Source organism: Eptatretus burgeri, chromosome 4 (assembly GCF_056783735.1).
Source record: "Eptatretus burgeri isolate ZD-2024b chromosome 4, Ebu_testis_v1, whole genome shotgun sequence".
NCBI classification, from domain to species: Eukaryota; Metazoa; Chordata; class Myxini; order Myxiniformes; family Myxinidae; genus Eptatretus; species Eptatretus burgeri.
This window is the reverse complement of record NC_140964.1, coordinates 85,328,075-85,354,575: the sequence shown is the minus strand read 5'-3', so window position 1 is coordinate 85,354,575 and position 26,501 is coordinate 85,328,075. Positions and strand designations below refer to the sequence as shown.

The 26,501-nt window shown below is 42.9% G+C and overlaps 1 protein-coding gene across 2 annotated transcripts; it reads right to left on the bottom strand.

The window, feature by feature from the left end:
* PNPO (pyridoxamine 5'-phosphate oxidase) lies at positions 1–24,905 on the bottom strand. 2 transcript variants are annotated; one of them, XM_085879140.1, is made up of 7 exons: positions 24,602–24,855; positions 14,400–14,524; positions 9,946–10,045; positions 7,448–7,501; positions 4,908–5,036; positions 1,287–1,360; positions 1–1,124 (listed from the first exon to the last, which is right to left on the bottom strand). In XM_085879140.1, exons 1-7 carry the CDS (start codon positions 24,803–24,805, stop codon positions 959–961), a joined length of 852 nt encoding a protein of 283 aa, XP_085735266.1. In that variant the 5' UTR covers positions 24,806–24,855; the 3' UTR covers positions 1–958. The 2 variants fall into 2 exon arrangements, with proteins under 2 accessions (XP_085735266.1, XP_085735268.1); XM_085879142.1 differs by lacking the exons at positions 1–1,124; positions 1,287–1,360; positions 4,908–5,036 and adding an exon at positions 7,124–7,363 and having other exon boundaries at positions 24,602–24,905.
* Positions 24,906–26,501: the final 1,596 nt, after the last annotated feature.

Below are 26,501 nucleotides of genomic sequence, written 5' to 3'. Positions count from 1 at the left end.
TGCAGGGATTAAACCAAATATATTTTCAGCGGTCCACAATCACTTGGGCCATTCAGTACCGACACAAGTTAACAGAACAAACACATTTCTTGTTGCAAAGACGATAAAGTTTCACCACCCATCCCGATATGAATCAGTTTGATATTATCCTCGATAAAGGAATACAAAACATCCTAACAAGTATCTGTGATGTATGCACAGCAGTTGTCAAAATATATAGCAAATGAAAATGGTTCTTGGTCTTGGAAGCACAAGACAACACCCACATCCGGTGTTCCACTTCACTGTTCGGTTTAAATTTGATACAATCGATTTATAGATCATCTGCCATTTTAATTTTAAACGGTACATTCAGATCAGGTAAAGAAAAGTCATAATCTACCATCATGATTCAAAAGGAAAATTCACCAATGAATTGTAAAATCATTCAGGTGAAGGGGGGAGGTGGGGGGTTATGGGTCGCAGTCTTGTTCCATGACCAAACAAGACCTCATTAAACACCTTTGGTCCTGTGAGAGTGTCTGACATCTATAATGGTCCGAACAAGTGCAGGTGAAACCGGTCTACCAGTTGATCTGGCATCGTTCCGCCACGTTTTGTTCAATGATGTCTTTCTTGGTCAACCAATCTATGATGGAACAACTCTGACAACTCTAAGCTCCAATGATAAAGCTTCTGCATAACTACTGAAACCAGAATGCAAATTTCGTTCATATTTACCCAGTTTCAAACTGAAGTAAATAAGTGAGAGTTATTTACCGTACTCATCACGAATAAGAAATACGATTCACGAACGAGTCTTAAATCACGATTAAAATAGCTCACAAAACAAAATGCAACAATAACTGAAATAGTTAATCTCAAAAAGATAAATGCAGAACAAAAATTTACAAGGGCATCCAAAGTACTGTTTAACAAAGATGTTTTTCTTTCACATGGGAATGCATTTCAAACGTGATCAGGGAGCGAGTCGCTCAAACACCCAACCGGGTGCTGCAGGATGGGTGAGGACCCCGTCGGCATCATCTCCAGGCCTGGACCTACGGAACACAATGCGATCGTGCAACCGATTTGTGTGTCCCTGCCAAAACTCCATCACTTTGGGCTTCACCAAATATCCACCCCTACAATGGGAACAACAACATTGCCACATATCGTCTCACTGTCACATCCACATTCACATTGTGATGATAGCGATTTATTCGGTTGGACAGGGAAACATATCCACAAAAAAAAAAAAAATGTGATGGCTTCCACAACTTTCGATACAAAAATCGCAAGCTTACCATTGAGAAGGCATGGGTATCACGTCGGAATTTTTATATAGCTCTTCGAGTTGAGCTTGTTTCTGTTGCAGCACCTAAAACAACAAAAAGTGAGGTTTCCACCCAGAAAATCCAAATATTCTCCCTATTGTACATCCTTATAAATACCAAGCAACCTACATGTGTTTAGATATTTTCAATTAGCTCTTGTACATACAAAGAACGACAAAATATTTACAATTCCCAAAAAATTACGAGTTGCCTCTGCAGAAAAACGTGTGGTGGACGACAGTCAATGTATATGTAAGAACTGCAGCGATGACCCACTACAAAACACACAAAAAGCACAACATATCATATTTAAAAGTTGTGAGGATGTCAGGTTTGTATCATTAATTCCACACATAAAGCTATGGAATGTCTCTGTGTCAATGAGTATGAGAGTCTGCATGCAGATCTACTGTTATATAGATCATATAATCTTGGATCTATTGTAATCTATATACTCTGGCAAAACTGTATTGTCAAATATTGTCTTGTTTGTCTTTGCATTCTGAGCTGTACAGAGAAATCAAAAATATTTGCATGCAGATTGCTGAGAAGACTTAGACAATTTCAGGATCATTTGTGATTCACCAAGACAGTTTTGGAGCTATTAATTGGGATAAAAAAAAAAAAGATTACATTTGCAATAATAGTTTTTTGCCAATAGATGCTGTTGTAACTTGTATTGTTCAAGTGTCCAAACTTTTTGGCCACAATCTGAGATACAATGGACCCACCAAAATTTGCAATGATTGTCTTAATCCACATGATGCAAAATAAAAATCGATTTGAGCAAGAGAACTGCAAAATCTCACCGAGTAAACATTATGGTTGTGGCCTTTTTTGTTTCGAAAATTGAGGCTCGTGGAAGAGTGCATTGACAAATTGTTAAAAGGCAAGGTAGTGATGGTCGGGCCACAGATGGGAATCAATTATTATCAAAATAAATAAATAAATAAAGAGCGAAGTCAATTGCACGCAATCACAAATCCCCACGCTCCCCACCACAAGCAGAGTTGAAAGATGGCTACAAGTTCCATGAGGATTGATGCAATATCAAATTTTGAGTTGCACAAATCTTCTGTTTTGACCCCTATGACCCTAAGTCCCCACCCACTGGGACATGAAACAGGGGTCAAAGAAAAAAAAAAAAACCATTAAATATTCCATGAGTCTCCCAATGTTGATTGCATATATACAAAATTCCATGAAAAAACGTTTTAAAATGTGCCCGTAATAACATTTTTTGGTATGTGACCTTTTGACCCTGCCCCAGGGCCCCAGGAGACGAGGCCAAAATGATACCACTCTCGCACCTTCTTGCCATGTGGTGTTCATAACTACAAAGTCTGGTGAAATTCTGCACAACCGTTTAGGAGGTGATAGCATGACAGACAGATGGAGCCGATAACAATATCTCTCCTGTCCTTTTTTTTTTTTCTTCAAAACGTGTGGGGATGAAAAGTAAAGAGTAGAAGGAAGTACAGTAACCTGCAAATAAGAAAGTTAAGGTTAATCAGGGTAGAAAGGATTGCAGGTATGGATGGGGAGAAGGGAGGGGTGGGTGGAGGGAGGAGGTGAGGGGGGTGACATGAGATGGTTGTGCACTGCTTGCTCAAATTTGACTAAACGGTCCAAACAAGTTGTAGCCGTAGATCCCATAGTCTTTAAAACAGGTTTTGGATAGTTAGCTAATGCCACAGCGTAATTCCCACATAGGCATACAGCTCAGGGTTTAAATGTAATTTTAGAAAAAAAAAAACAACAGGAGCTTTTCGAAAAAACAACAACATTCACCAAGGAGCTGCTATACAAATGCGAGATGCAAGATGCTATCTTTGGTATTTGAGCAAAAATGGAATTAAATGTCAAAGCTGTGTATAAATGTCAATTGAGCAAGTTTGGTGCAAGTTTTGGTGGTTTATATCTAAAATACAGGGCGATTTATTATTATTATTATTATTATTTCATTAATTTATTTATTTAATGCAATCAATAACCCCAAATAATTCCCATTCACTAAAAATGATATGTTAGGAACCAAATATTTTGCGTAAATGTAGCCTAATGTTCCAGAAAGAGGTGACATGATCCTGAGAGTGAATCGTGCATCACGTGATTTATCACGTGACCCAGCAGTGACGTTTAATGGTTTTCACTCAGTCATGCCATGGACACCCACTGTGGAAAAACGCACATTTCTCGAACATCACATGAAGAATGCATCTTTTGGGGAATGTCAAATTGCATTTAAAAGTCACTTTGGTGGTCGTACGAAACCTTCAAAATCGGTGATATGGAAACTGGTGAAGCAGTTCAGAGAAACAGGCTGCGTGAAAGTCAAAAAGCACATGCGCCAGCCAAGTGTTGTTACACCAGAGGAAGTGGATGAAGTACGGGAAGGAATGGAAGAAATCGCTGAGATGGTTAGCACCAACAAGCTCACTGTTCATATTCCAGTGCAAGGAAGGTGGTCAAGACACTCAAACTTTATCTCGAAAAAAAAACTTCATGCAGTGCATCAGTTACTGGAGCCAGATAATGAGAAATGTGTCGCCGACTGTGAGTGGCTCCAGACGATGGTAAGAGAACAAGACAATGTTTTGGATGTTTTGTTGTTGTTTTTTTACAGACGAAGCATGGTTTCATCTTCCTGGCCATGTAAGTTCAAAAAAACACTCGTTTATGGCTAAGTGAACAACCTTACGCAATGCGTGAAAGGCCATTGCATTCCATGAAAATTGGTGTTTGTTGTGCTGTAAGTTGGCAAAGAATTATCGGCCCAATTTTCTTCTCAGAAACGGTAAACTCAGAACGCTACATCAACATAATCCGTGAGTTTTTTGGGCACCTTACAGAAGACGAAATCAACCAAGGATGGTTTCAGCAAGACGGTGCCACGAGTCACACTTCGTGATACAGCACGAACGAACCTCGGCTACTCTTTGGTGACCGTGTAGTGTCCAAGTAATTATGGCCACCTCGATCCCCAGATCTTATGTCACCAGATTTCTTTTTGTAGGGATATTTGAAGGATATGGTGTACGCTACAAATCCACATGCTCTTGGTGAATTAAAAGCAAAAAATCAGTGACACAATCAGAAATATTCCCCAAGAAATGCCACACTCTGTGCCACACGTGCTGTGAAAAATAAACTTGTGCCTGTAATATGGTGATGGACACTTTCAGCACTTCATTTAAGGTAATCAATTATGTGGATCATGTCACATCTTTCTGTAACATTCAGCTACATTTACACAAAATATTAAGTTCCTAACAGATATAGTTTTTGGTGCATGGGAATTATTTAGGGTTCTCAATGAAAAAATAAATAAATAAATAATCACCATGTACTTCACGCAATTGGTTGTTTCCATCTGACCACATATCTCATGATGCCGAGATACCTGGTTAAAATCCCATGTAATGTATTGCTTTATCCTTTACCTACAGTTCTTTTAATCCATATGTAAAAGTACAATGATATCTCTTAATGTCCTTACCACTCTCACGCATGTAAATATGTGAACAAGCAATTTAACCAGCCTTGTATCACTGTACTACAAATATACCTTGAGTAAGAACTACAACAAACCTCTCTGCTTGCGATGACTGTGCTTTGATGGCTGACGACAGCACCGATCTGGCTTGGTTTGGGTCTCGAATGGAAATACTCCTCAGATTCACGTCGAGGCAAGTGTTCCACGGAACCTTCTACCCGTACCTGATACAAACCACCTCATCAGTGCTTGCTTGACAAGCTTTACATATAAAAAGTTTTTTGCAATTCTTTGTTTGAAAGGAAACAAGATGCCTTAACACTTAAGCATACACACCATATTGTTAAATACAATAGGTTATTGTTACAAGGCAACACACACGATAACCAACTCGAACAAAAGCCAATTTTAATGGAGTAATCCTGTTTTTAAGAGACAAATTTCAACTCGATGTATTGAACAGCGGGTTGGGGTGCAGGATCGTTCAGAGGTGGATTAAGGTCTGGATCCAGATCTATAGCATTGATGCCTTTGTGCTATTGTATGGGTTCAGTTCCCAACCTGACTATAAACTGTTACCTTGGTGCCTCATAGGAAAGGCATCAATGTGTGCATCGCTCGTCAGATGGAACGTTCAACTGGAGACTCGTCTGCCAGCAAGGGTTGCTGCTGGTGGACGTTAAAGACTTTACAGCCTCTTTTGTGAAGAGTAGGCAATGGTCACCGGCATCCCGGCGAAATTCCAAATTCCTGCCCTGAATGACTGTGAAGGCAATGGCAAACCACTCAGTGTAATGCTTGCCATGACTGCTTCAGCAGCACCGAACCGAGCAGACCATGGAAGAGCGAGAGAGGGGAAAGATTATGAACAGTTAAATGAAGGATCTTCTGATGTAAAAGGTTATCAAAATCAAGGGAGGCACAAAGCACCCCTCCCTTTATGTGGGACGGTTTCTCTGCCCTCATATATCAAAGGCTATTCATTGCAACGAGCTGAAACTTGGAATATACATCGGACAATACATCGAATTAATGGCTTTTGAAACAAATTCCACCTCAGTGCCATATTTTTTTTATTTTTTTGATAGTTCTTGCTCATTAGCTATTAGCTTGAGTTCTCGTCTTATGCAGTACAAGTATGCAATGGCGGTGTTGTTAGAAGCAGAGACTCGTGCGGCAATTGAGGGAAGCACGAATCACCCCCTCCCTTTATATGGAAGGGTTTCTCTGTATGCAACTTTAACACAGGGACTGAAAATTCCTATTGCGTGGCCAGGGAGGGGGGGGTCACCCCCAAAATAGGTATTTGCTTTCTTTTCCAAAACCACATGCACGATTTTGATGAAACTTGACCACAACCCTTCAGCACCCATGATATTATTGGGGAAAATGCCAGGGGCATAGAAAAGGCAGCTTTATATGGTACTAGATGTCCTGTGAACCCGTTGGGTTCCCGTTGTGACAGCGGTTGATGAAAAAAAATCATTTCAAGAAAACAAAAAAAAAGACAGCTCCAACAAACTATACCGCTGAGGTTATTTGCATTGATCAAATACTCCCGAAGAGTACTTGAATCGGGAATTGATTTTTTAATAATCCTTTTTCATTGCCCAATTTGAACGAAACTTGATACTGCACAGCACAGACGAATGGTAAGGAGGCCCTAAAAATTTTTTGCGTTATAGTGTACCGTTTTGGCTGTATTTCGGGAACATACACATATACAAACATGCATGTATACAAGATGAGAGTTTTAGTAAAATATAGATGTGCCATGTGGCAAACTATAGAAAAGATGGGACATTCCGTGGCTTGTGGAAAATGCCAGACGATAGAAAATAAGGCACATTTAAAAAAATCTTGTGTGCTTGCTGTACTACCCTTGTGTTCTTCGGCGGAACCAAGTAATGGTCTAGAAAAGTTCATATAAAGGGGCGCCCTACACATATAGGTTAAAACCCGTCAGTACGTAATGTTTGTTTTTTTAACGTTGAAAACGAACACACATAAGATAATGTGCAAGTGTGTGATTAATTTGTATCAAAAATTGGTGCCCCTTCTTTTCTATTGTTTGTCACATGGCACATGCAATATAAAGGGGCCTTTTCTATGCCACTGGCATTTTCCTAAAGAAATTAAGTAAAACTCGATTGTGGACCGAAGAACGGCAAGCACACACGTTAATGAATCACTCTGCCTGTGAAACACCAGGATGACAGTTTATAGCTGAGTCAGGATTCAAACCCTAGCTAGACAGCATAGAGATGAGTGTACGCACCTTTAGGCCATCCTACCAGCCATATACTGTGCACATCTGAAGAGTTAATCAATGGACACAACCAGTACATGATGCAGAGATGATTGTGAAAGTACAATCGTTAATTTTTCCCTCTACCACCTGTACACTTATGACATTCCTAATCGTGTGTGTGTGTGTGTGTGTGTGTGTGCGTGTGCGTGCGTGTCCTGTCCACCTATTTCCCTCCACTTGCTGTCGGTTTTGTTGATCTCCACTTGCTGCCACCTGCTGCTTGCACCCTCTGTCATTCACCTATTCAAAGAGGATTGACCTGTTGTAATATTTTACAATTCTCACTACAAGGAGAGACACAAACACACCCAAAAAGATACTTACAGAACGGTGCAGAGGTTCCCAGTAAAATGACAATGCCGCAAAAGGATTGGAATCCTAAATGGAGAACAATTCACAAAATCAGTTTGAAATAAATAAATAAAAACAATCACAAACTTTGAATTTTGAATATGCAAACACACTTTTGTGTCATCATTGCAAAAATATTGTTATGGATCCAGGGTTCGAAGCTCGCCATGAGGGGAAGCGCTCGGGTCCCTCTCGAAGCGCTCGGGTCCTGAGGTCGCCGGGCACAGATAACTCTGCGCACCGGCAGATTGCTAGGCAAACACGAACGCCAATTGGCATGGCCAATCCGAGTAGGGTTACACTACTTCGCATGATACCTTAGCTGTGGATGGCCGGTGAATTAGGGTCACGTGCTCTCAGCTCACACTCAGATTACTGCCGAGCGTCACAGTGAGTGTGTGCTGGTTAACAAGAGCAAATTTTGGGGGTAGAACTTCCCGTATAACTATACTTGTGCACTTTGTCAGATCACTAAAGGAAAAGACAACCGAGACAGATTGGAAATAACAACAAACAATTATTTATTACACCCACACAAACAAGCAATCATTTAAAAACAAGTATTTATAAACAAAAGCAAAAAGGCGCATAAGAGCAGATTTAACCAAAACACATATTCTTCTCCAATCTTACTTAAACAAAAGACTTGGCCATCATTCACTCAGGGGTGAAGAATAAAACAAGGACTTGAAAATAAAATAAAAGTAAAGTATGGAGAAAAGAAAAGCAGTCTTCACTTTTCTCCCTCACCTCAAACAGCCCAAATATACAAGAGAATGCGGAGGAAAATGGATAGGGAAGATTGGTAATGGCGATGTGGCCCAATGGGGGACGTCCCGAGGTACCCAGACACAGTTGGCGAGTTCTCTCCGGCGTCCCAGATATGCCAGCTAGATATGCGAATTGCCCTGCTCTGGAAAAGCTTCTTCCTCCTCAAGCCCCCGTCGATGAGGTTCCACTGTTCACTCCCTCACAAGTGAGCTGTGTGTGAAGAGAACCGTGCCTCCTCGTCCTTGGTGGCTGACAGGCTCGAGAGGGCAGGACGACGTTTGTGGAAGAAGTGTTCTTTTCCCCACAGAAGCTCGACACCAATTGCTTGTGAAACCTTTCTTCACCCTCGTACGCTTTTTTCTCCTCCCCTCACAAGCATTCTCCCATCTTCTGTGCCTCTCTTTTCTCATGAGCTCTTTTCCTTCTCTCATGAGCTTTTTCCCTTCCTGTCATGAGTTCTTTTATTTTTCTCCCTCGAGACTTCACGAGCTTTCCCTGGCTGCTTCTGCATTTTCTTCTTCTCCACATCGATCTTTTTTTCCTTCTCATGAGTCGTCGTCTCTCCTCTCTCTCCTCTCCTCTCTCTATTGGTGGCTGGTCGATGGCATCACTTGTGGAATATGCCACGTCATTCTGAGGGAACCCTCAACGAAGCCCCAGCCCTCCCCCCCCATGCACCCAAGGCCACGACGAAAGCCCTCAGCCCTTCCCTGCACACTCAAAATGTTCTTTATACTGCACATACTGTTTTACGTGTTAGAAGCACTGTTTGCAGGCCACGAATGCCAAGCGTCATGAATATGCATGAGAGAAGAGACATAGTCCATGGTGGTGAAGGTTATCTGATCGGCCCGATGGATTAACGACCACAGACGAATCGAATGTGCCCAATTAAGCAATGTGAAAATGGAGGGAAAACTGAGAGGGCTTCCGCCAGACTGAGGGATGACCAAATGGCTGTGGGGCTGAAGGTAAGACCAATGGAGTGAAGAAGGGATTGTCAAAATGATGTTTGGTGAAGGGGATTATTGCTGGACTGTTGAAACGAGCCAATGGGGTAAAGGAGGAAAGATTGGAAGTAGCACAGGGGGAGAGAACGGACCGATGGGGATGAAGGAGGGATTGTCGAAATGAAATTTGGTGAAGGGGAGGTAACAGACTGGTGGTGTGATGGAGGAAAGATTGAAAGGAGCAGAGGGGTTGGGGGGGGAGGGATGGAATGATGGGAGTGAAGAAAGGGTTGTCAAAATGATGTTTGGTGAAAGGGAGGTAATGGACCGATGATGGGAAGGAGGAAAAATTTAAAGCAATAGAGGGATTGAACAGAACGAAGGTGTGAAGAAGAAAAGATTGAAAGGAGCGGGGCGGGGGGGGGGGGAGACGGAACGATGGGAGTGAAAAAAGGATTTGTCGAAATGATGTTTGGTGAAGGGGAGGTAATGGACCGATTATGGGAAGAAGGAGAGATTGAACAGAACAATGGTGTGAAGGAAGAAAGATTGAATGTGCCAGAAGGGGTGGGGGGAGACATTACACTGGGAAAATACAACCTAGCCAACGCATGCCCACCGAACAACTCCTCAACAAGGGACCAAGGACAAGCTAAACAAAGAATAATGAAATAACTGATCCTCGGGTCACCTATGCTCTCTCTCTCTCTCTCCCTGGGGTAAGTTTCCAAAACCATAACAATATCTTACCAACTCCCTCGCTTTTCGGCCCTCGTAATTGGTGAAAAAGCGGAAACCATCTTGATCAAACCCTTTCATAAGCACCGTGCGTGCTGAAGGTTTCCCATCTCTGGTCGGTAGAGATGAGCACAGGGAGGAGAAGGAATAATGAGGAAAAGGTTTAAGATTTGGTGAGAGGAAAGGGGGGAGGGGGTCAAAACAAAGGCAAAAAATTAAGAGAAAAGCAAACAATGTTATTGTTCAATTTCTGTATAAGTAACATTAAAAATAGCAAGTCGACAATTGAGATGGGCTGGCAGGATGGCCGAGAGATATGCACACTCACCTCTAAGCTGTCTAGTCTGAGTTGAATGCCGGACCCAGCTATAAACTGTCAGCCCCGGTGTTTCACAGGCAGGGTGATACATCAATGTGTGTGCTGTCCCTCGGATGGACGTTAAACGCATTTCCACTGCTCCAGAGTCAAATGGCGGTTAGCTTAACACCACTCCAGCTGATGCTTGACATTGCGCATGGTGAGCTAAGGCTTGTGTGCGGCTGCTCGACCATGGAAACCCATTTCCTGATGCTCTCGCCGAACAGTGCTTGCGCTGATGTTGCTTCCAGTCAGTTTGGGACTCAATTTGGGCTTAACTTCGGTCATTGATTGGAGAGTTTCATTGATGGAGATTTCTCACGCATGTGCACACGTACGTAATGTATCGTTTGTATGCTGAACCTAAGTGTTAACCGAGTTCATTTCCACCACACCTGTCTGTGCTTGAATGAAATTTGTAGCGCCTTAGATTTTATTAATCAAATGCATAATTATTTATTTATCGATTTTGTGTTCTCTCTTTCTTCCCCAACAAAACCCACCATCGTCTCCACTGTCGCAATCACACCATCCCGTGATTTGTTTGGGAAATAAATCCGTTGGTGTTAAAAGAGTGAAGAGCCTCGTCCCCGATTCACACACACGCAAAGCCGCCATTGTTCGAACGCAGTCCAAGGGAGTAAAAGCCACTTCGGTCCATCCGTCCAGCATCGGTGTGAATCGGCTTGGACACCACGATACCATACCATTTGAGCTTTTGTTTTCAAATTTTCAACAAACCTTTTGTATGAAAATAAGAAGAGCTCTAATTAATAAATTTTATATATTTAATTTTTACCCTCACCAGTGGAGAGGGTATTACATTTGGGTCCGTTTGTCTGTCTGTTTGTTTGCTTGTCCATCTGTTTGTGTCCACAGAAAGAGGTACTTTTCTCTACAACCGCTTGTCGGATTGACACAAATTTTTCACCATAAGAGCGACTACTCATTATAGAATGTTGTAATGATAACCATGACGTCATGGGTCACGTGGTGTGGCAGCCATGTTGGAAAAACAGAAAAACTTTGGACTTCTGTATCTCCGAATACTAATAATACAAACGGTGGACCTCCATCTCTGAAAAAACAAGGAAAAAATTGAAACTTGGCACATGGCAAGTACTCCACATGGGGAATAAGTGTGATTTTTTTTAGTGACATCATAGATGCCTTCGGTATGACGTGATAATTGCATATGTAGACACCACTACATCCGATCAGTATGAAAATTTTTGAGGGTCATCTAGGGGATAAATTGATCCACAGGAAAAAAAATTGATGACGTCATCGGTCACGTGTTTTTGGCAGCCATATTGGTTTTCTTCTGAAAACCTTAAAAAATCCTCTTCTCTGAAATGGCTGAACAGATCGAGGCAAAACTTTACACGTATGATCAGCTATCCATGAGGAACAAAACGTTCCCATCTATGATGTCATAGGTCACATGGTTTGGCAGCCACATGGGTGAAACTGCAGAACTTTTAAAAAAAGGAAAAATGAGATTTTCCTCGGGGGATCCGGGAGTGGGTTTCCCAGAAATTTTTGAAAAATTTATGGCAAAATATGCATTTTGGGGGGTGAATCTGGCCATATTGTAACAAAAACAAAAGCGATGCAAATGAAAGTGATATTTGTGGAAGAAAATTTTTTTTTTAATTTCACCTGAACATTCATTGCTGGAGCCTGGTGTTGGCTGAACGGTTAGGGTGGATGGCTTAAGATCTTAGGATCTTTTGCTTGAGCCTCTCTCCTGCTGTTGAATTAACACCAGGCAGGATGACTCAGTTCATCACCCTTCTGAGGTTATCAAAATGACTAACAGGGGGGCACTGCATCAACGGGCACTGCATCAGCGTTGGTCAGCGGTCAGTCGTGACCATATAAGTGATGGAAATACATCTGAAAGGAGTTCAAATGCCACAAGGGAATGGTAAGTTGCTGAGGTACTTAGCTGAATAACCCTCTGGAACCTTGCATGGCCGAACGCAGGTATGTTTGATGAAGGATCCAAGGAGAAATTGACTCCCGACTCTTCAGAGGAGCATCACCGACCCGCGTAAGGCAACGTGAGACATGCAAGGTGCCACAAAGGCATAGAAGAGCTCTTTACACATGAGTCACACAAAGGTGCCAATATCAGGGGAAAAATCGTTACCAGCAAAACTCCACGATAAGGTTTCCCTTTTCAGCATACCACCAGGCACAGAAAATCTCTGTGGAGTGGAATGAGTGATAGACACCAACAAATGGCAGTAATTTGTAGCCAAATCGCCAAGCAGGCAGATCTTTAGCATGGAAGGAAAAGACGTCCGAGGCGTTCGGAATCCAAGTCGATCCTTTGTTCCACTCGCGAACGAACAACCCACTTGTATCTCTTCCAGTTGCACACAGTTCCTGAAAACACCCGATCAACCCGAGCTCGAGAATCCATCCATCCATCGGGCCATACTCTGTGCAGAGCATTGGTACTGCGTAAACAGTCACCTTGGCTATTGGGCACAATCCTGGACGGGTCGCCACTCCGACACAGGGAGCTCAAGAATATTTACATATTATAACATGAAAATGATGCCTCGACCTTTTGTGAGACAATTGAAGAAGAACTATACCGAAGAATAAATAGTAAGTATGGTCTCGGTGACAACTCGAGGGGTCTTCTACAGCTATTATAAATCGCCCACGAGGGATGAATGAACGTCACAACCTTCCATTAAGATCAGGGGATCCGCCTTTTCTTCTTCCCAGCTCCCTTTTACAATTCCCTCCATCTTCTTTCAACTTAATCTCTATATTTTCATTCCAAAGAGCATCATTCCAATCACAAATTAAGACTACACTATTAACATCACAAAATAAAATGTTAACAAACACTCATGATATAAACAAATATAGTGTTCATTGTCAAGTGAGGCATAGTAATAAGCATCTGCTCTTTGTCCATTTTTCTGTATATGCTTGTTGAATTATTTATTTGTCAGAGATTCTTTTGTTGATTGAACATTTGATTGATTTAAATTCATCCATTTCTTATTAATAAATTCCTTGTTGACGTTTCAACCTGTCCGTGATTGTCATTTCCTTCCATTGATCCAGCATTGTCCGAACCTAGACTGGGAGATAATTCCCAAACAAAGTAACCTGTCATAGTCAGCGTGCACCAGCGGTAAACGCTCTGCCACCTTACTTAAGATCTGATCAAGATAAGATCGGTGCATCACTAAGGGCACGATCCCCGGTCAGGAGGCCACATGTCCTCTCGTTAAATGGAAAATTTGACGGTAGACACTGGAACTCGTGGTTATCTGAATAGCATTCGTGGTTAAGCAACCCACCGCACCACAAAGTTAATTGTGAGTGGTGGCCCCAGGTCTGGTTCTTCCGAGGAGAAACGAGGATTAACCCCTCATAATACACTCGGTACCCGTAACAATTTTTTTTTTAATTAGAAGGCGCTTCCAACCAAAAGTTTAAAAAGCAGATTGGGTCTATTGTGCCTGATGAAGCCGGCGAAACTTTGCCTGAGACCGTGTCTGCTCTCGCTTTTTTGTTCAAATAAGTGGAGTCAATCTACTTTTTAAACTTTTGGTTGGAAGCACCTTCTCCTTTTAAAAAATGCGTTAACCCAAACGCCACAATCTTATACAATACTAGCATAACCCGCGCTCTGCGCGACATGTTGGGGTGGGTGTGTTTGAGAAAGGAACTGATGCAGAGTATCAGTAGTAATTTTACTTTAATGCAGTAAGTGGAATATGATTTCACTGTTTCAGAACCATTTTATTTACTTTTTTTTGTACCATGCACCTCATATGGTCTTTGAGATAATGTAAGCCGAATATCACGTTACTCGAGTGCAGAACAAAGTCGAAGATAGCGCGACACGAAACCACAAACTCGGAAATAATACACAAGATATATGTGTAATCTTATACAATCTTATACGATATATCTTATACAATATGTGTGTGTGTGTGTGTGTGTGTGTGTGTGTGTGTATAGATATATATTTATTTATTTTGCAATAAAGTTAAATCAGTCCATGGGAAGGTGCATTATTTAAGCAAAACATTATCGAAGAATAAACGTTTTTGAAGAAGATGATGCTCACTTAGTGCTGGTGGCCAAGCACATAGCGTTTGGCTCTCCAATTTCCTTGCACTTCATGGCCACTTTAAACCACTCCTCAAACTGTTTTATTGGATCCAACGACTGCAACTTGGATTCATCCAGCACCTGTTGGCGTGACATTTGAAACGTACAAAAAGCAACATTTTAACCTTTGTTCTCGAGAATGAATTTAAATAAAATTTCACACACCATGTATATTGGGTCAAACTGTTTAACATTCTAATCTGAGTTCTTGCCTCAATGCTGTGCAAAAAAATGTATATAGTGGCCTGCAAAAGGATTCACCTCCTACCAATAATGCACATCGAGATGAATTACGAATTATGTGGAATCAATTTTTCCAAATTAACTTTTTAATTCACAATTTAACAGATCAAAGTAAACACTGTTATAGCTGAGGGAGGTTACATGTCAGGAATACAGTCAAAGCTCGTTACTATGCCACCTCGCTTCTATGCCACTCTCGCTATTATACCACTTTTGCTCGGTCCCGACAAAATTCAATACAAAATAAATTTACTATGCCACCCCCTACTCTCGCTACCATGCCACTACTGTGTGACTGTTAAAAGGCACGAGTCGTGAAAAAGTCTGTATTGCGCAGTGCTCGATTATCACACTCACGTCCAAAGGCGAAGCGACTAACTACAGTCCAGCTGCGCACAACATAACTCAATACGTACGCGCATAGTTAGACTGTGTCAAAACACGCGATTCTTCTCCCCGATGCCAGCCACAACAAGCCAATCACAACACGCACAACGAGACACAAAAAAGCGCGAGCACACACACAGACACGCAGGCACACGTACAACAGTGACATCATTTTTTTTCAAATTCAGCCCATAATGTCAGCTCAGAAACGCAAGCGAACCGACTTTACGCTGAAGGAGAAGGAGATCATCGATGCCGCGAAGAAGGAGCCGAATCAGTCCAAGTTGGCCAGGGAGATTAGCAAGAAATGCGGCGTCCGAAGTTAAGAGAACCACCGTGAAGGGCATTCTCAGCAAGAAGGATGCAATCGAGGCTGCAATCAAAGCTGGATTTCCATCGAAGCGCATGAAGTTGACGCAGGCTCACGACCCGAAGCTTGATGAGGGAGTGCTCATGTGGCTGAAGCGATCAAGAGGACAGAATGTGCCTGTCAGCGGCGATCTGATCAAGGAGAAGGCGATGAAACTGGCCGAGTTGATGCACATCCCAGACTTCATGGCGAGCGACGGTTGGTTGGGCAATTTCAAGAAGCGCCACGGCATCACGTTCAAGACAGTGCAGGGCGAAGCTGGAGCGGTGGATTCGCAATCCCTTCTTGAGTGGCAACAACAGGTTCTCCGGCCCTTACTGGGCAGTTCTCCGCAGACGACGTCCTTCAACCTGGACGAGACTGGACTCTTCTGGCAGCTGCTTCCGAACAAGACCATGGCTTTCAGGGGAGAGCGGTGTACTGGAGGAAAGAAAAGCAAGCAAAGGATCACTCTTCTGGTTGGGGCAAACATGAGCGGCAGCGAAGTTCCTCTTCTGGTGATTGGCAATTCCAAGAAACCCCGTGCCTTCAAGAACAAAGAGATCCCGGTCAAGTACAAGGCGAACTCGAAGGCGTGGATGACGGCGGAGCTTTTCGAGGAGATGTTGCGTGCGTGGGACGGACGACTCGGCCAGCAGGGACGCAGAGTGCTGGTCTGTCTCGATAACTTCTCTGGCCACCCTCCCGAGCTCGAGCTGAACAACATCCAACTGGTCTTCTTCCCACCCAACACGACAGCCACTTCGCAACCAATGGATCAGGGAATCATAGAGAACCTCAAGCGCCACTACAAGAAGCTCCTGCTATGCCGCCGGCTTGAGGCCATAGACGAGGGAAAGGAGTTCAAGTTCACGTTGCTCGACGCTCTACACGTCGCCAGGCGTGCTTGGGGAGCAGGTCGGCAAGTCGACGATCAGGAACTGTTTCGCGAAGGCGTCAAGTTCATCGAAGAGGAGATCCAAACTGAGCCACAGGATGCGGAGCTGCCCGACATCTGGGAAGCTCTGCCTGCCGAGGAAAAGATGCACGAGAACGAGGAGATCGAGCTGTCTGACTTTCTCGAAGCCGACGAGCGCCTCGCGACTGGCGGGTATTTCACGCTGGAGTAGATTGCGGAGGAGATTCTGTGCAGTGAGGAGCCGGTGGAAAGCGAAGATGACGAGGTAACTGTCGAGGAGGAAATCGTTCCGTTCGAGGAAGCCCAGCGCGCTTGTAGCACCGTCCGGAAGTTCATGCAGCAGAGAAGCGGGAAGCCCGGTGTGATGCAAGCGTGCGATCGGCGAGACAACGAGATGCACGAGATCCGCCGAAAGAAGATGCGCCAGCCGACGATTCTTGAAAGCTTTGTGTGTCGTGAATTTCTCGCCATGCCATATGTTAGTGTGTGAACTCTGTTAGTGTGTGTATGTTCTCCGTTCGCTTTGCTTATACAACAGTCGTGCCTTTTACTTGCTGGAATAAATTTTGTCTAAAGATTAACTAGAGATGGGTAACTTGAGAAAATAAGGCCGTTTTTACAAAATCTCGTTACTATGCCACTCTCGCTACTATGCCACTTTTGCTCGGTCCCGACGGGTGGCATAGTAACGAGCTTTGACTGTACCTGCAAAAAACATGTACAAATCAAAATTCACTGGTTGTAAAAGTATTCAGCCCCTTAGGTTAGCACTTGGTGGAAGCACCTTTTGCAGCAATGACTGCTATGAGTCTCTTGTGGTCGGTCTCTACAAGCTTGGCACAGTGAGATGGAGAAATATTTGCTTATTCTTCACGTGAAAATTGCTCTAGTTCTGCCAAGTTTGATGGGGATCGTCGATGGACTGCAATCTTCAAGTCTCGCCATAAATGTTGAATTGGGTTTAAAGTCAGGACTTTAACTGGGCCACTCAATGACGTTTATTTTCTCCTTATTCAGCCACTCCAGTGTGGCTTTAGCTTTGTGCTTCAGATCATTGTCCTGCCGTCATGTGAATCTCCTACCAGGTTCAGATTCTTAGCTGACTCAAGCAGGGTTTCATCCAGGATTCTCTTGTACTTTGTACCGATCTTTGTCCCTTCTATCCTGCCAAGCTTTCCAGTTCCTTCTGTTGAAAAGCAGCCCAAGACATGATACTGCCACCACCATGTTTGACAGAAGGAATGGTGTTGACCGAGTGATGTGCAGTGTTCGACTTGCGCCAGATGTAACGCTTTGAATTTAGACCAAAAAGTTTAATTTTTGCCTCGTCTGACCACAAAACCTTTCTTCACACGCCTTCAATAACATCGAGATGCTGTTTCGGAAATGCCATCCGAGCTTTTGGATGCATCTTTTTCAGTCAAGGCTTTGTTCTTGTCATATAGATTTTGGTGAAGATCCGAATTCAGAACCAGACACTAATTTTTTTTTAATTATCTAAATGATGCTTCACCATTGAGAGATGTGACCAACAACGATATACAATACGGTATCTCAAAAAGTTGTGGACAAGTCGTGACAAGATTAGGTGGATGAGTTGGTTTCGTGACAAGAACAAGGAAGTTCTATTTTGGTTAAGGTCCAGATCCGGCCTATCAGTGGGATACAAAACGTTAATGGTTCAGCCTGACGAAGATATACACTCTACCGAGTGTCGTTCTCGTTCCCTCTGTTGTCTCCAAGACACGCACAGTTCTTCCAGTAACCCACCCCTGATTAACTTTCCAAAATCATGGCTGACTGCATACCCCAAATCTTTCATTCCTCTTTTGCCCCTCATTTGTGGAACTGCCATGCAAAGACGGTTCCATCGCACTCTTTTTTCCAGGTCTTCAAGCAGGCAGTACACCACCATTTCGTATCATCCCCCATCCTCACTCGTGAACTTTTCTACCCACAATAAGTCAACCCTCTTACAATTGTGATAGCATGTGTCCTTCCCTTTTTTCCTGTTCATTCATTCTCTTACTTGTTGTGTCCAAGTGTGGCTCCAACGTCCCCAAAGTTGCCTTTCTACTCTCCATTGCCTTGATGTCAGATCTTGAGGACAAAATAAAAGTCTGATACAGAGGTGTCACAAGGATGCAGTAATGTAATTTTATCTGTGTGTCAACTGTTGCTTTGACTGTGCTGGTTTAAACGGGTTTTTTTCCTTTTCGCTTCCAAGTTGAGCGATCATATTCAACTTGCTTCTAATTTGTTCAGTAGAAAATGACTATGACGGAGTACTTAGGAACACCATCTTGAACCAATTGTTCAAGCTTTGCTATTAAATTGCTTAGACCACCGAGTGATACAAATGCGTACTTAATCGTTAAGTGTAAGAATATGAGCTTACACAATGCAGATATTTTGTAACCTGAGAAAGAAAAACAAATCCTATTGCCAGCAAAATCTAATGATGGAATGTCAGAGACAAACTATTGGTTCACGAAAAAAAATAAGTGACCACTATATTCGTTATTGTTGTGTGTGTGTGTGTGTGTGTGTGTGTGTGTGTGTGTGTGTGTGTGTGTGTGTGTGTGTGTGTGTGTGTATGTGTGTGTGTGTGTGTGTGTGTGTGTGCCTGTCTGTCTGTCTGTCCTGAGCATAGCTCCGTGGGTTTTGATCCGATCCTGATAAAATTTTGGTGGGAGGTTTATATCATGATCTAGTTGTGTTTTCCTGAAAATGGGCATGGTGCGCCAATTATGGGCGGAGCCACGCTAAAAAAAACGTGTTTTTAGGGGGTAGATGATTTCAATTTGCATCTTCTCCGAGGGGTTTTGTCGAATCTGACAGGGTTTCGGTATTTGTTTAGCCCAATGGCAGCTGCATAGCCCCACGGAGCTCGATTTTTCATTTTAGTCCCAAGGTCAAGGTCACAAGGTCACGAACTAAGAAAATTTAGAATTTTGACATAAAAATCATATGACCGCCCAAACTTTGAGAGCGAGGATGACAATATTTTTTATGCATAATCTTGAGGTCATTCCCCACCTAAAGTCTTGAAACCATTTTGCTCTATCTCGATCACCTTGCTCGTGGCGCCCCCTTCAAGTTTGTTTTTACACTGATTTCATCAAAGTATGGATAATCCGAGGAGTGCGAAATGCCATAGAGCCTATATGACGTTATTAACCTCCACCATCTTCGAAGATGGATGGAGGTTACTGTTTTCACCCCTTTCTGTTTGTTTGTTTGTGAACAGTATTACGGAAAAACTCAACGGATTTCGACGAAACTTGGTGGGGGGGTTCGGTATGGTCCAAGGATCATGCCATTAAATTTTGGACTTGGTCCCCCCCCCCAAAAAAAAAATTGTTAGAGAAAATTTTTTTTTTGCATTTCTACATGTTTTAAGTGATTTCCAACCCCCCCAATTTTTTTTTTACCCCCCCCCCCAAAAAAAAGAGAAATTTTTTTTTGCATTTCTACATGTTTTAAGTGATTTCCAACCCCCAAAAAAATTGTTACCCCCCAAAAAGAAATAGAAAAAAATTTTTTTTTTGCATTTCTACATATTTTAAGTGATTTCGAACCCCCCCCTCCCCAAAAAAAATTGTTGGAGAAAAAAACTATAACTGTCAGCACTGTTGACATCATATTTAATGAATAAGATACAAGGTTCACTCGAGTGACCCAGCAGTATTGGTGGCGGAGGTTTTGCACTCTCCCGAGTGCTCCCCCTCTAGTATTGTTCCTGAAATGTTCCAGAGGAAGTTTTGCACCAAAGGTCATAATCCTTGACCTTTGACCTTTAAAGTTCACAAAGGTCAAATTTTCAAAGTTGTGGGAATCGAACCGGGTTTTCGACCTTCTTCGACGAACTAACTCCATTAAGCTATAGCACGTATCCTGTTTCCTTATTTTAATGTCCACAACATTGTTTTGTGACCTTTAAAGGTTATGCAAAGGTCAAATTTTGAAAGTTGTTGAACGAAACCGGGTTTTCGACATTTTGCAGCTAATAAACCTGTCACTCGTACCACATCATGTTGATCATTTTTATAACTTGGTCAAACATTATCACATTGTCTCATCCTTGACTTCTGAAACAATCTACATCGTCAAATACCGCTCGTGAACCATCGTCGTCTTCTGACTTGTTCAATATAAAATGCTCAAGTGTTCTTCCAACTTTATCATCAACCTGTGGGTAATATCAAGTGAACAATCATCAAAGAATAATATAAACTAGAAGGGCACTCGGTAGAGCACACACTCCCGTGAGACTGATTAGTTTACGTTTTGTATCCAACTGATAGGCAAGATCTAGATTCAGACTTGAACCAAAATCAAGTCAGCTTGTTCTGGTCACCGAACCTAACCTATCCACCAAGTTTCGTCCAAATCCATCCACAACTTTTTGAGATATCATGCGAAATATCGTTGTTGGCCTATCTCTCAATGGTGAAGAATCACTTAAAATTTCTAATATCCAGATCCGTATCCCGATTTTCACCAAAATCGAATCAATTCATCCTTGTCACACACATCCAAACTGTCCATCAAATTTTACCCAAATCTGTCTGCAACTTTTTGACATATCTTGCACACAAACAAACAAAATACACGTGCTTAGCACGATACTTGCAAAATCCACCCCCCCCTTCCCCCCCAAAAAAAAGTTGACATGGATACATCAAATTGTCCATTTCATTAAGATTAAAATTGACAATCTTAATCAAAGTTCAGGTCAATCGGATGAAAACTGATGATTTTCCAGATTAAATTCGATTTTATAAAGTTGAGCTGAAGTTGACCTTTGATCTTTCGACTTCAAAAATAGTTACTTTCCCAATTCATTGATGCACGATGCAATTGCCGTTTCATAATCAAGTGAATCGGATGAAAATTGATGATTTTCGAAGTTTGACCTCGAGTTGACCTTTGACCTCAAAAACAGTTGGTTTCCCAATTCAGTGACCCAATATGCAAATCCTGTTCAACTTTCAAGTTGATCAGCTGAAAAATGACAATGAAAAAAAAAGTTGACCTCAAGATGATGACCTTTGACCTCAAAATGAATCGGTTTCTCAGTTGTGACTACCTCTGAAACTTGGTAAAGTTTCATGACGATCGGTTTAGAATAACTGTGACCTGTAGGCAATTGACAGACGAGCAAAGAGACAAGATATTAAGTCAACTGACCGACAGACTCGCAAATCTTCCATTTTGCAAGTAACAGACAAGCAAACAGACGTGGTGAAAACACAAGCTCAGTCCTCCTTTGGTGATCGTAGGTAACAAGGATATACTGCAACAAGGAACTCAAACACAGGAGGAGGTGATTAGGTCCATCAAGCCTGGAAAACCATGCCAACATCCAAGTACTCCCCATCCCCACGACCTCTAAATACGATCCAACTCAATTTTAAAACCATCTACTGTTTCTGCTGTCAATACATTTGCAGGGAGACCATTCGATACATTAAGTGCTCTCTGAGTGAAAGACCCCTGCCTTATGACCATGCTAACTCTCCTCTTCTTTACTCTGAAACGGTGGCACCTGGTTCTGTGAGTGTTCATCCTTCTTAAAAACTGAACTGCACCGATTCAGTCTATCCGCTATCCCCCTCATTATCTTAAACATCTCCATTATATCCCTTCACCATCACCTCATTTCTTTATCATGTAAAAAGTCAATGCTACAATCAATCTTGGAGTCCGATGCTGAAGCCCACTTATGGCAGCTATGTCCTACTTCGGATGTGGCGACCAAAACTGGACACAATATTCCAGATGAGACCTCACTAAATGACTGTACAGTGTCAACACTACCTCTTTTGATTTATAATTACTGTACGGTGGAACCTGAAACCCTATTAGCTTTACCTACAGCTGCCTGCCACCATACTGTCTGCTTATCCACCCACCCCCACCCCCAGAAAAGATCCGAGGTTCACCCCCACTTACATCCTCCCACTCACAGCCACCCTTTGATTCCTATCACTAAGCCAGTTTGCAATCCAATTAACTACCTGACCCGTCACTCCACAAGCCCTCACTTTGGCTAGCAACCTCCGATGTGGTACCTTATCAAATGCCTTCTTAAAGTCGAGATATACTATGTCCACTGCCTTTCCCTCATCCACCCAATTAGAAACCGATTCATGGAACTCTAACAAAATTGTTAAACAGGAACGACCTTTGGTAAACCCACACTGACTACCTTTAATTGGTTTCTATTTGTTTAAATGGTTCCTCATCTGGTCCTTAATTAATATCTCCCACACCTTCCCCACAACTGAAGGTAAACCAACAGGTCTATAGTTTCCCAATTCTTCTTCTTCTTCTTCTTCTTTCGGCTGCTCCCGTTAGGGGTCGCCACAGCGGATCATCCGTATGATCCGCATAGTGATTTGGCACATGTTTTACGCCGGATGCCCTTCCTGACGCAACCCTGGTCGCCTCTTACGACACAGGGATATGGTACACCTATTTTAACCGGGGTATACACCGGCCCAGTATACTGGTACTCATTTCGCCGACCTCGGAAGGATGACAGGCTGAGTCAACCCCCTGGTGTATTAATTCAGTGGCCCGACGGGGCTTGAACTCAGGACCTTTTGGATCCCAAGCCGCTGCCCTAACCACTGCGCCAACACCAGGCTCAGTTTCCCAATTCTTCTCTGGATCCTTTATTAAATAATAGAATTACATTTGCTACTCTCCAATCCTCCAGGGAACTATTGAAAATATCCCTTAACATCTTGCTTACCTGCTCAGACACCTCCATCATTACTCTCGGGTGCATATTATCATATTATCTGGCATATTATCATATTATCTGGCATATTATCATATTATCTGGCATATTATCTGGACCCGGAGCCTTATCTACTCTTACATTTCCTTGTTGTTCCTTTACTTCCTCCACTCCAACCTGGATCTTCTGTAAAAGACCTTCCTCACCTCCTCGATAGATACTCTCAGCTATTGGCAATTCTCCTGACTGTTCTTGTGTCAATGTAGAAACAAAATTAGATATTTAATAATCCTGCCATCTCACCCTCATCGTTCACTCTACTGTGCTCTGTCTCTATGGGCTCACACTCCTCTTCACCCCTTATATACTTTAAACAATGTCTTCTTCTTGTTTTTATCTTGCCAAAACGAAGTTTTGCAAGATATGTTAGTCAGCTTGTATGTTTTTTTTTTTGTTTTTTTCCTTTTGTCTGTAATGACGTATAAAAAATTCTGCAGAGTACAGTTATCATTAGAAATTTTTGTAACTTCGCATATCAGAGGCCTATAGAGGTCCCTTTCAGTGCACAAAATTTTGAAGGTCAAGGTCAAGGTCACTTTGTCGCAAATCAGGGGAGTCGACGAAACCCTTATTTTTTGAGTAATTTTGATCGGATCGTCTTCAAACTTCATGGGAATATAGTTCATGGTCTGGCGCTCAGCTGATTAATTTTTGGTGGCGATTGGCCTTGACCTTCATGGTTAGCGCCTGAGGTCAAACATATTTGACCCCAAGGTCAAATTTTCAAGTTTTAGGAACCATATCGTGTCGTACCTCAAATTGAACACCTCGATGAGTGCTTTCTAGATATGTCAAGCTTGAGACATTATGACGTCATTTGGTGACGTTATGAGGCAAACATATTTTTCATGGTTACTCTGTGGAACGATTCTCATCGGAATCTCTCGTAGGCAGATATTCCTCAAGGAGTCGCTCCTGGTGGATAGCAGCTCTGTTCACCTCACTGTGACCTTAAAGAAGTCACACGTGGTCACCTTTTGGCAAGATACGGGTCACCCTGAGGGTGACATTGGTTTATGTTTAATATTGTTAACAATGTCCTTTTCATCCTCCCTTTTGCTTTGCGGGTTGTTTTTTTTTTAAGATTATTCCATTTATCGTATTGTAATTTCGTAAATACATTATGACGCGTTTCGCTATTGGCTTAATCAAGGCACGTGACGAAATATCGGAAGTTGTTGTTGTTGTTTTGTTTTTTTAGCCGACAAAACCTTCAGGACGTTGCTCGAGGACACATTTGTCCTTGTTTATTCACGAGTCTCTGTTTACTCCTCCACACAGACTCAAGTCCTATTCCATAATGTTTTCTCCTCCTTCATTACACTGCTCACCCATCCCGGGTCTCTTTACACCTCCACCATTAGATCTCCCATCCTGTAATACACCTCCTCAGCCTCCAAATTGGCTGCTTGAATGTTGGTTAAAACGGAAACGTCGAGCAGTTCGCACCTCCTCGTCCCCACAGTAAGGTTTCCTCATCGAGGTAAAATCCATGTGTGAAAGACCACACGGCGGGACCGGGACCCTCGTTCGCGTCACACCTCCCAACAAGGCTCTGATCCCACACTTGTTTCCTTCCACACGGACGTCGACGTCGGTGGGTCCAACGGTGAGGTTCAAATAAAAAGATAACCGTCTGGCCTTTCGCCACATCGTCCCGCTTCTTCGAGCCCACTTCGCACAGGTTGTTTTAAGATCTTTGAGGGAATTCACAGCGTTAAACGAACACAAAAACGATCTCGAAACAAAAATGTTAGAAATACTTTAATTTTTGAACCCTTTTATCTTTATACACCGCCCCAAGCGCTCGCGCGAGTGAAACCCATTCTGAAGTACCACGAACCGTGGTCTTGAGGTCGGAATTTTTCAGGAGCCGCTAGAGGACGCTGTGATTCGTGTTCCTCCCCAGTCCCAAGGTTTCCCAAACGTTTTCGGTTTCATACGGAAGGAAGATCGGACATAATCAGTACACGCGTGCAGGAGTACAGGACAGTCGGCTTTATAGCCATTTGACTCACGATTACCTGCTCTGCTTTACAAGCTCGCTTGGTGTGTGTGTGTGTGTGTGTGTGTGTGTGTGTGTGTGTGTGTGTGTGTGTGTCTGTCTGTGTGCATGTATGTGTGTGTCTGTATGTGTGTGTCTGTATGTGTGTGTCTATGTGTATGTTTGTGTGTGTGTGTCTGTATGTGTGTGTCTATGTGTATGTTTGTGTGTGTGTGTCTGTATGTGTGTCTATGTGTATGTTTGTGTGTGTGTGTGTCTGTATGTGTGTGTCTATGTGTATGTTTGTGTGTGTGTGTGTGTCTGTATGTGTGTGTCTATGTGTATGTTTGTGTGTGTGTGTGTGTCTGTATGTTTATGTTTGTGTGTGTGTGTCTGTATGTGTGTGTCTATGTGTATGTTTGTGTGTGCGTGTCTGTATGTGTATGTTTGTGTGTGTGTGTCTGTATGTGTGTGTCTATGTGTATGTTTGTGTGTGTGTGTGTGTCTATGTGTATGTTTGTGTGTGTGTGTGTGTGTGTGTGTGTGTGTGTGTGTGTGTGTGTGTGTGTGTGTGTGTGTGTGTGTGTGTGTGTGTGTGTGTGTGTGTGTGTGTGTGTGTATATGTGTATATTGTTGTGGTTGACGAAATTCGCAAACCACCATTCAGGTCCCGTAGGTGAGATATCTCTGTAAGTATATGTGTAGTTAGGCCCAAACCCGTTGTTTAGAAGGAATAAATGTTATTCATTCGGGCTGCGACCCTTTTAGATAGCCGTTTTTCTTTTACTATCTTTATTTTGGACCAGCCGCCATTACTGCCATTACTACCACCACAACTACCACCAACCACGTCTCAACAGCCATCACACAACAACCACCAACCGCAACGCCGCTTCACAACAACAACAACGCCAACAGCCACAACCCTTACCGTCACATCTCGCTCTCGCAACCATCGCATCACCGCCATTCCCGCGCCACTTGTGGGCACCGATCCTGGACTCGTACAGGGCGCGCACCGAGCAGCGGGTGCAAAAACACCAGCCTTTCCGAGAAATCGGATCAAGAATGATTCACGCCCACTTCTGTTCCGTCCTATCAGCGAGCATGGGGCGATTTGGCCCCGCCTCCAGGCGCGTCGGAGTATAATCGCGACATGCAGATTCGCGGATCAAGAATGATTCACGCCCACTTTTCCTCTGTCCAATGGGGAGCGTGGCTCCGCCCCCGAGCCGTTCCTGATCCAAAAATCTGCATACGGTTTCTCCTGTCGCACTATAAAGCGCCGAGCGCGGAGCGAATGAAGTCAGTCAAGAGTGGAGTTTCTGAATCAAAGCAGTTGGACGGAGTTGAGAAGAGTGGAGA

What these genes read in the sequence shown, in the direction of transcription:
- PNPO (XM_085879140.1), bottom strand. Translation starts at nt 24,805, where the DNA reads ATGTGGCGAAAGGCCAGACGGTTATCTTTTTATTTGAACCTCACCGTT. An exon ending in GCCGAAAAGCGAGGGAGTTG is followed by an intron (nt 7,502 to 9,945) that starts GTAAGATATTGT and finishes TTCTCCATTTAG; the next exon opens with GATTCCAATCCTTTTGCGGC. An exon ending in CAGTCATCGCAAGCAGAGAG is followed by an intron (nt 1,361 to 4,907) that starts GTTTGTTGTAGT and finishes TTGTTGTTTTAG; the next exon opens with GTGCTGCAACAGAAACAAGC.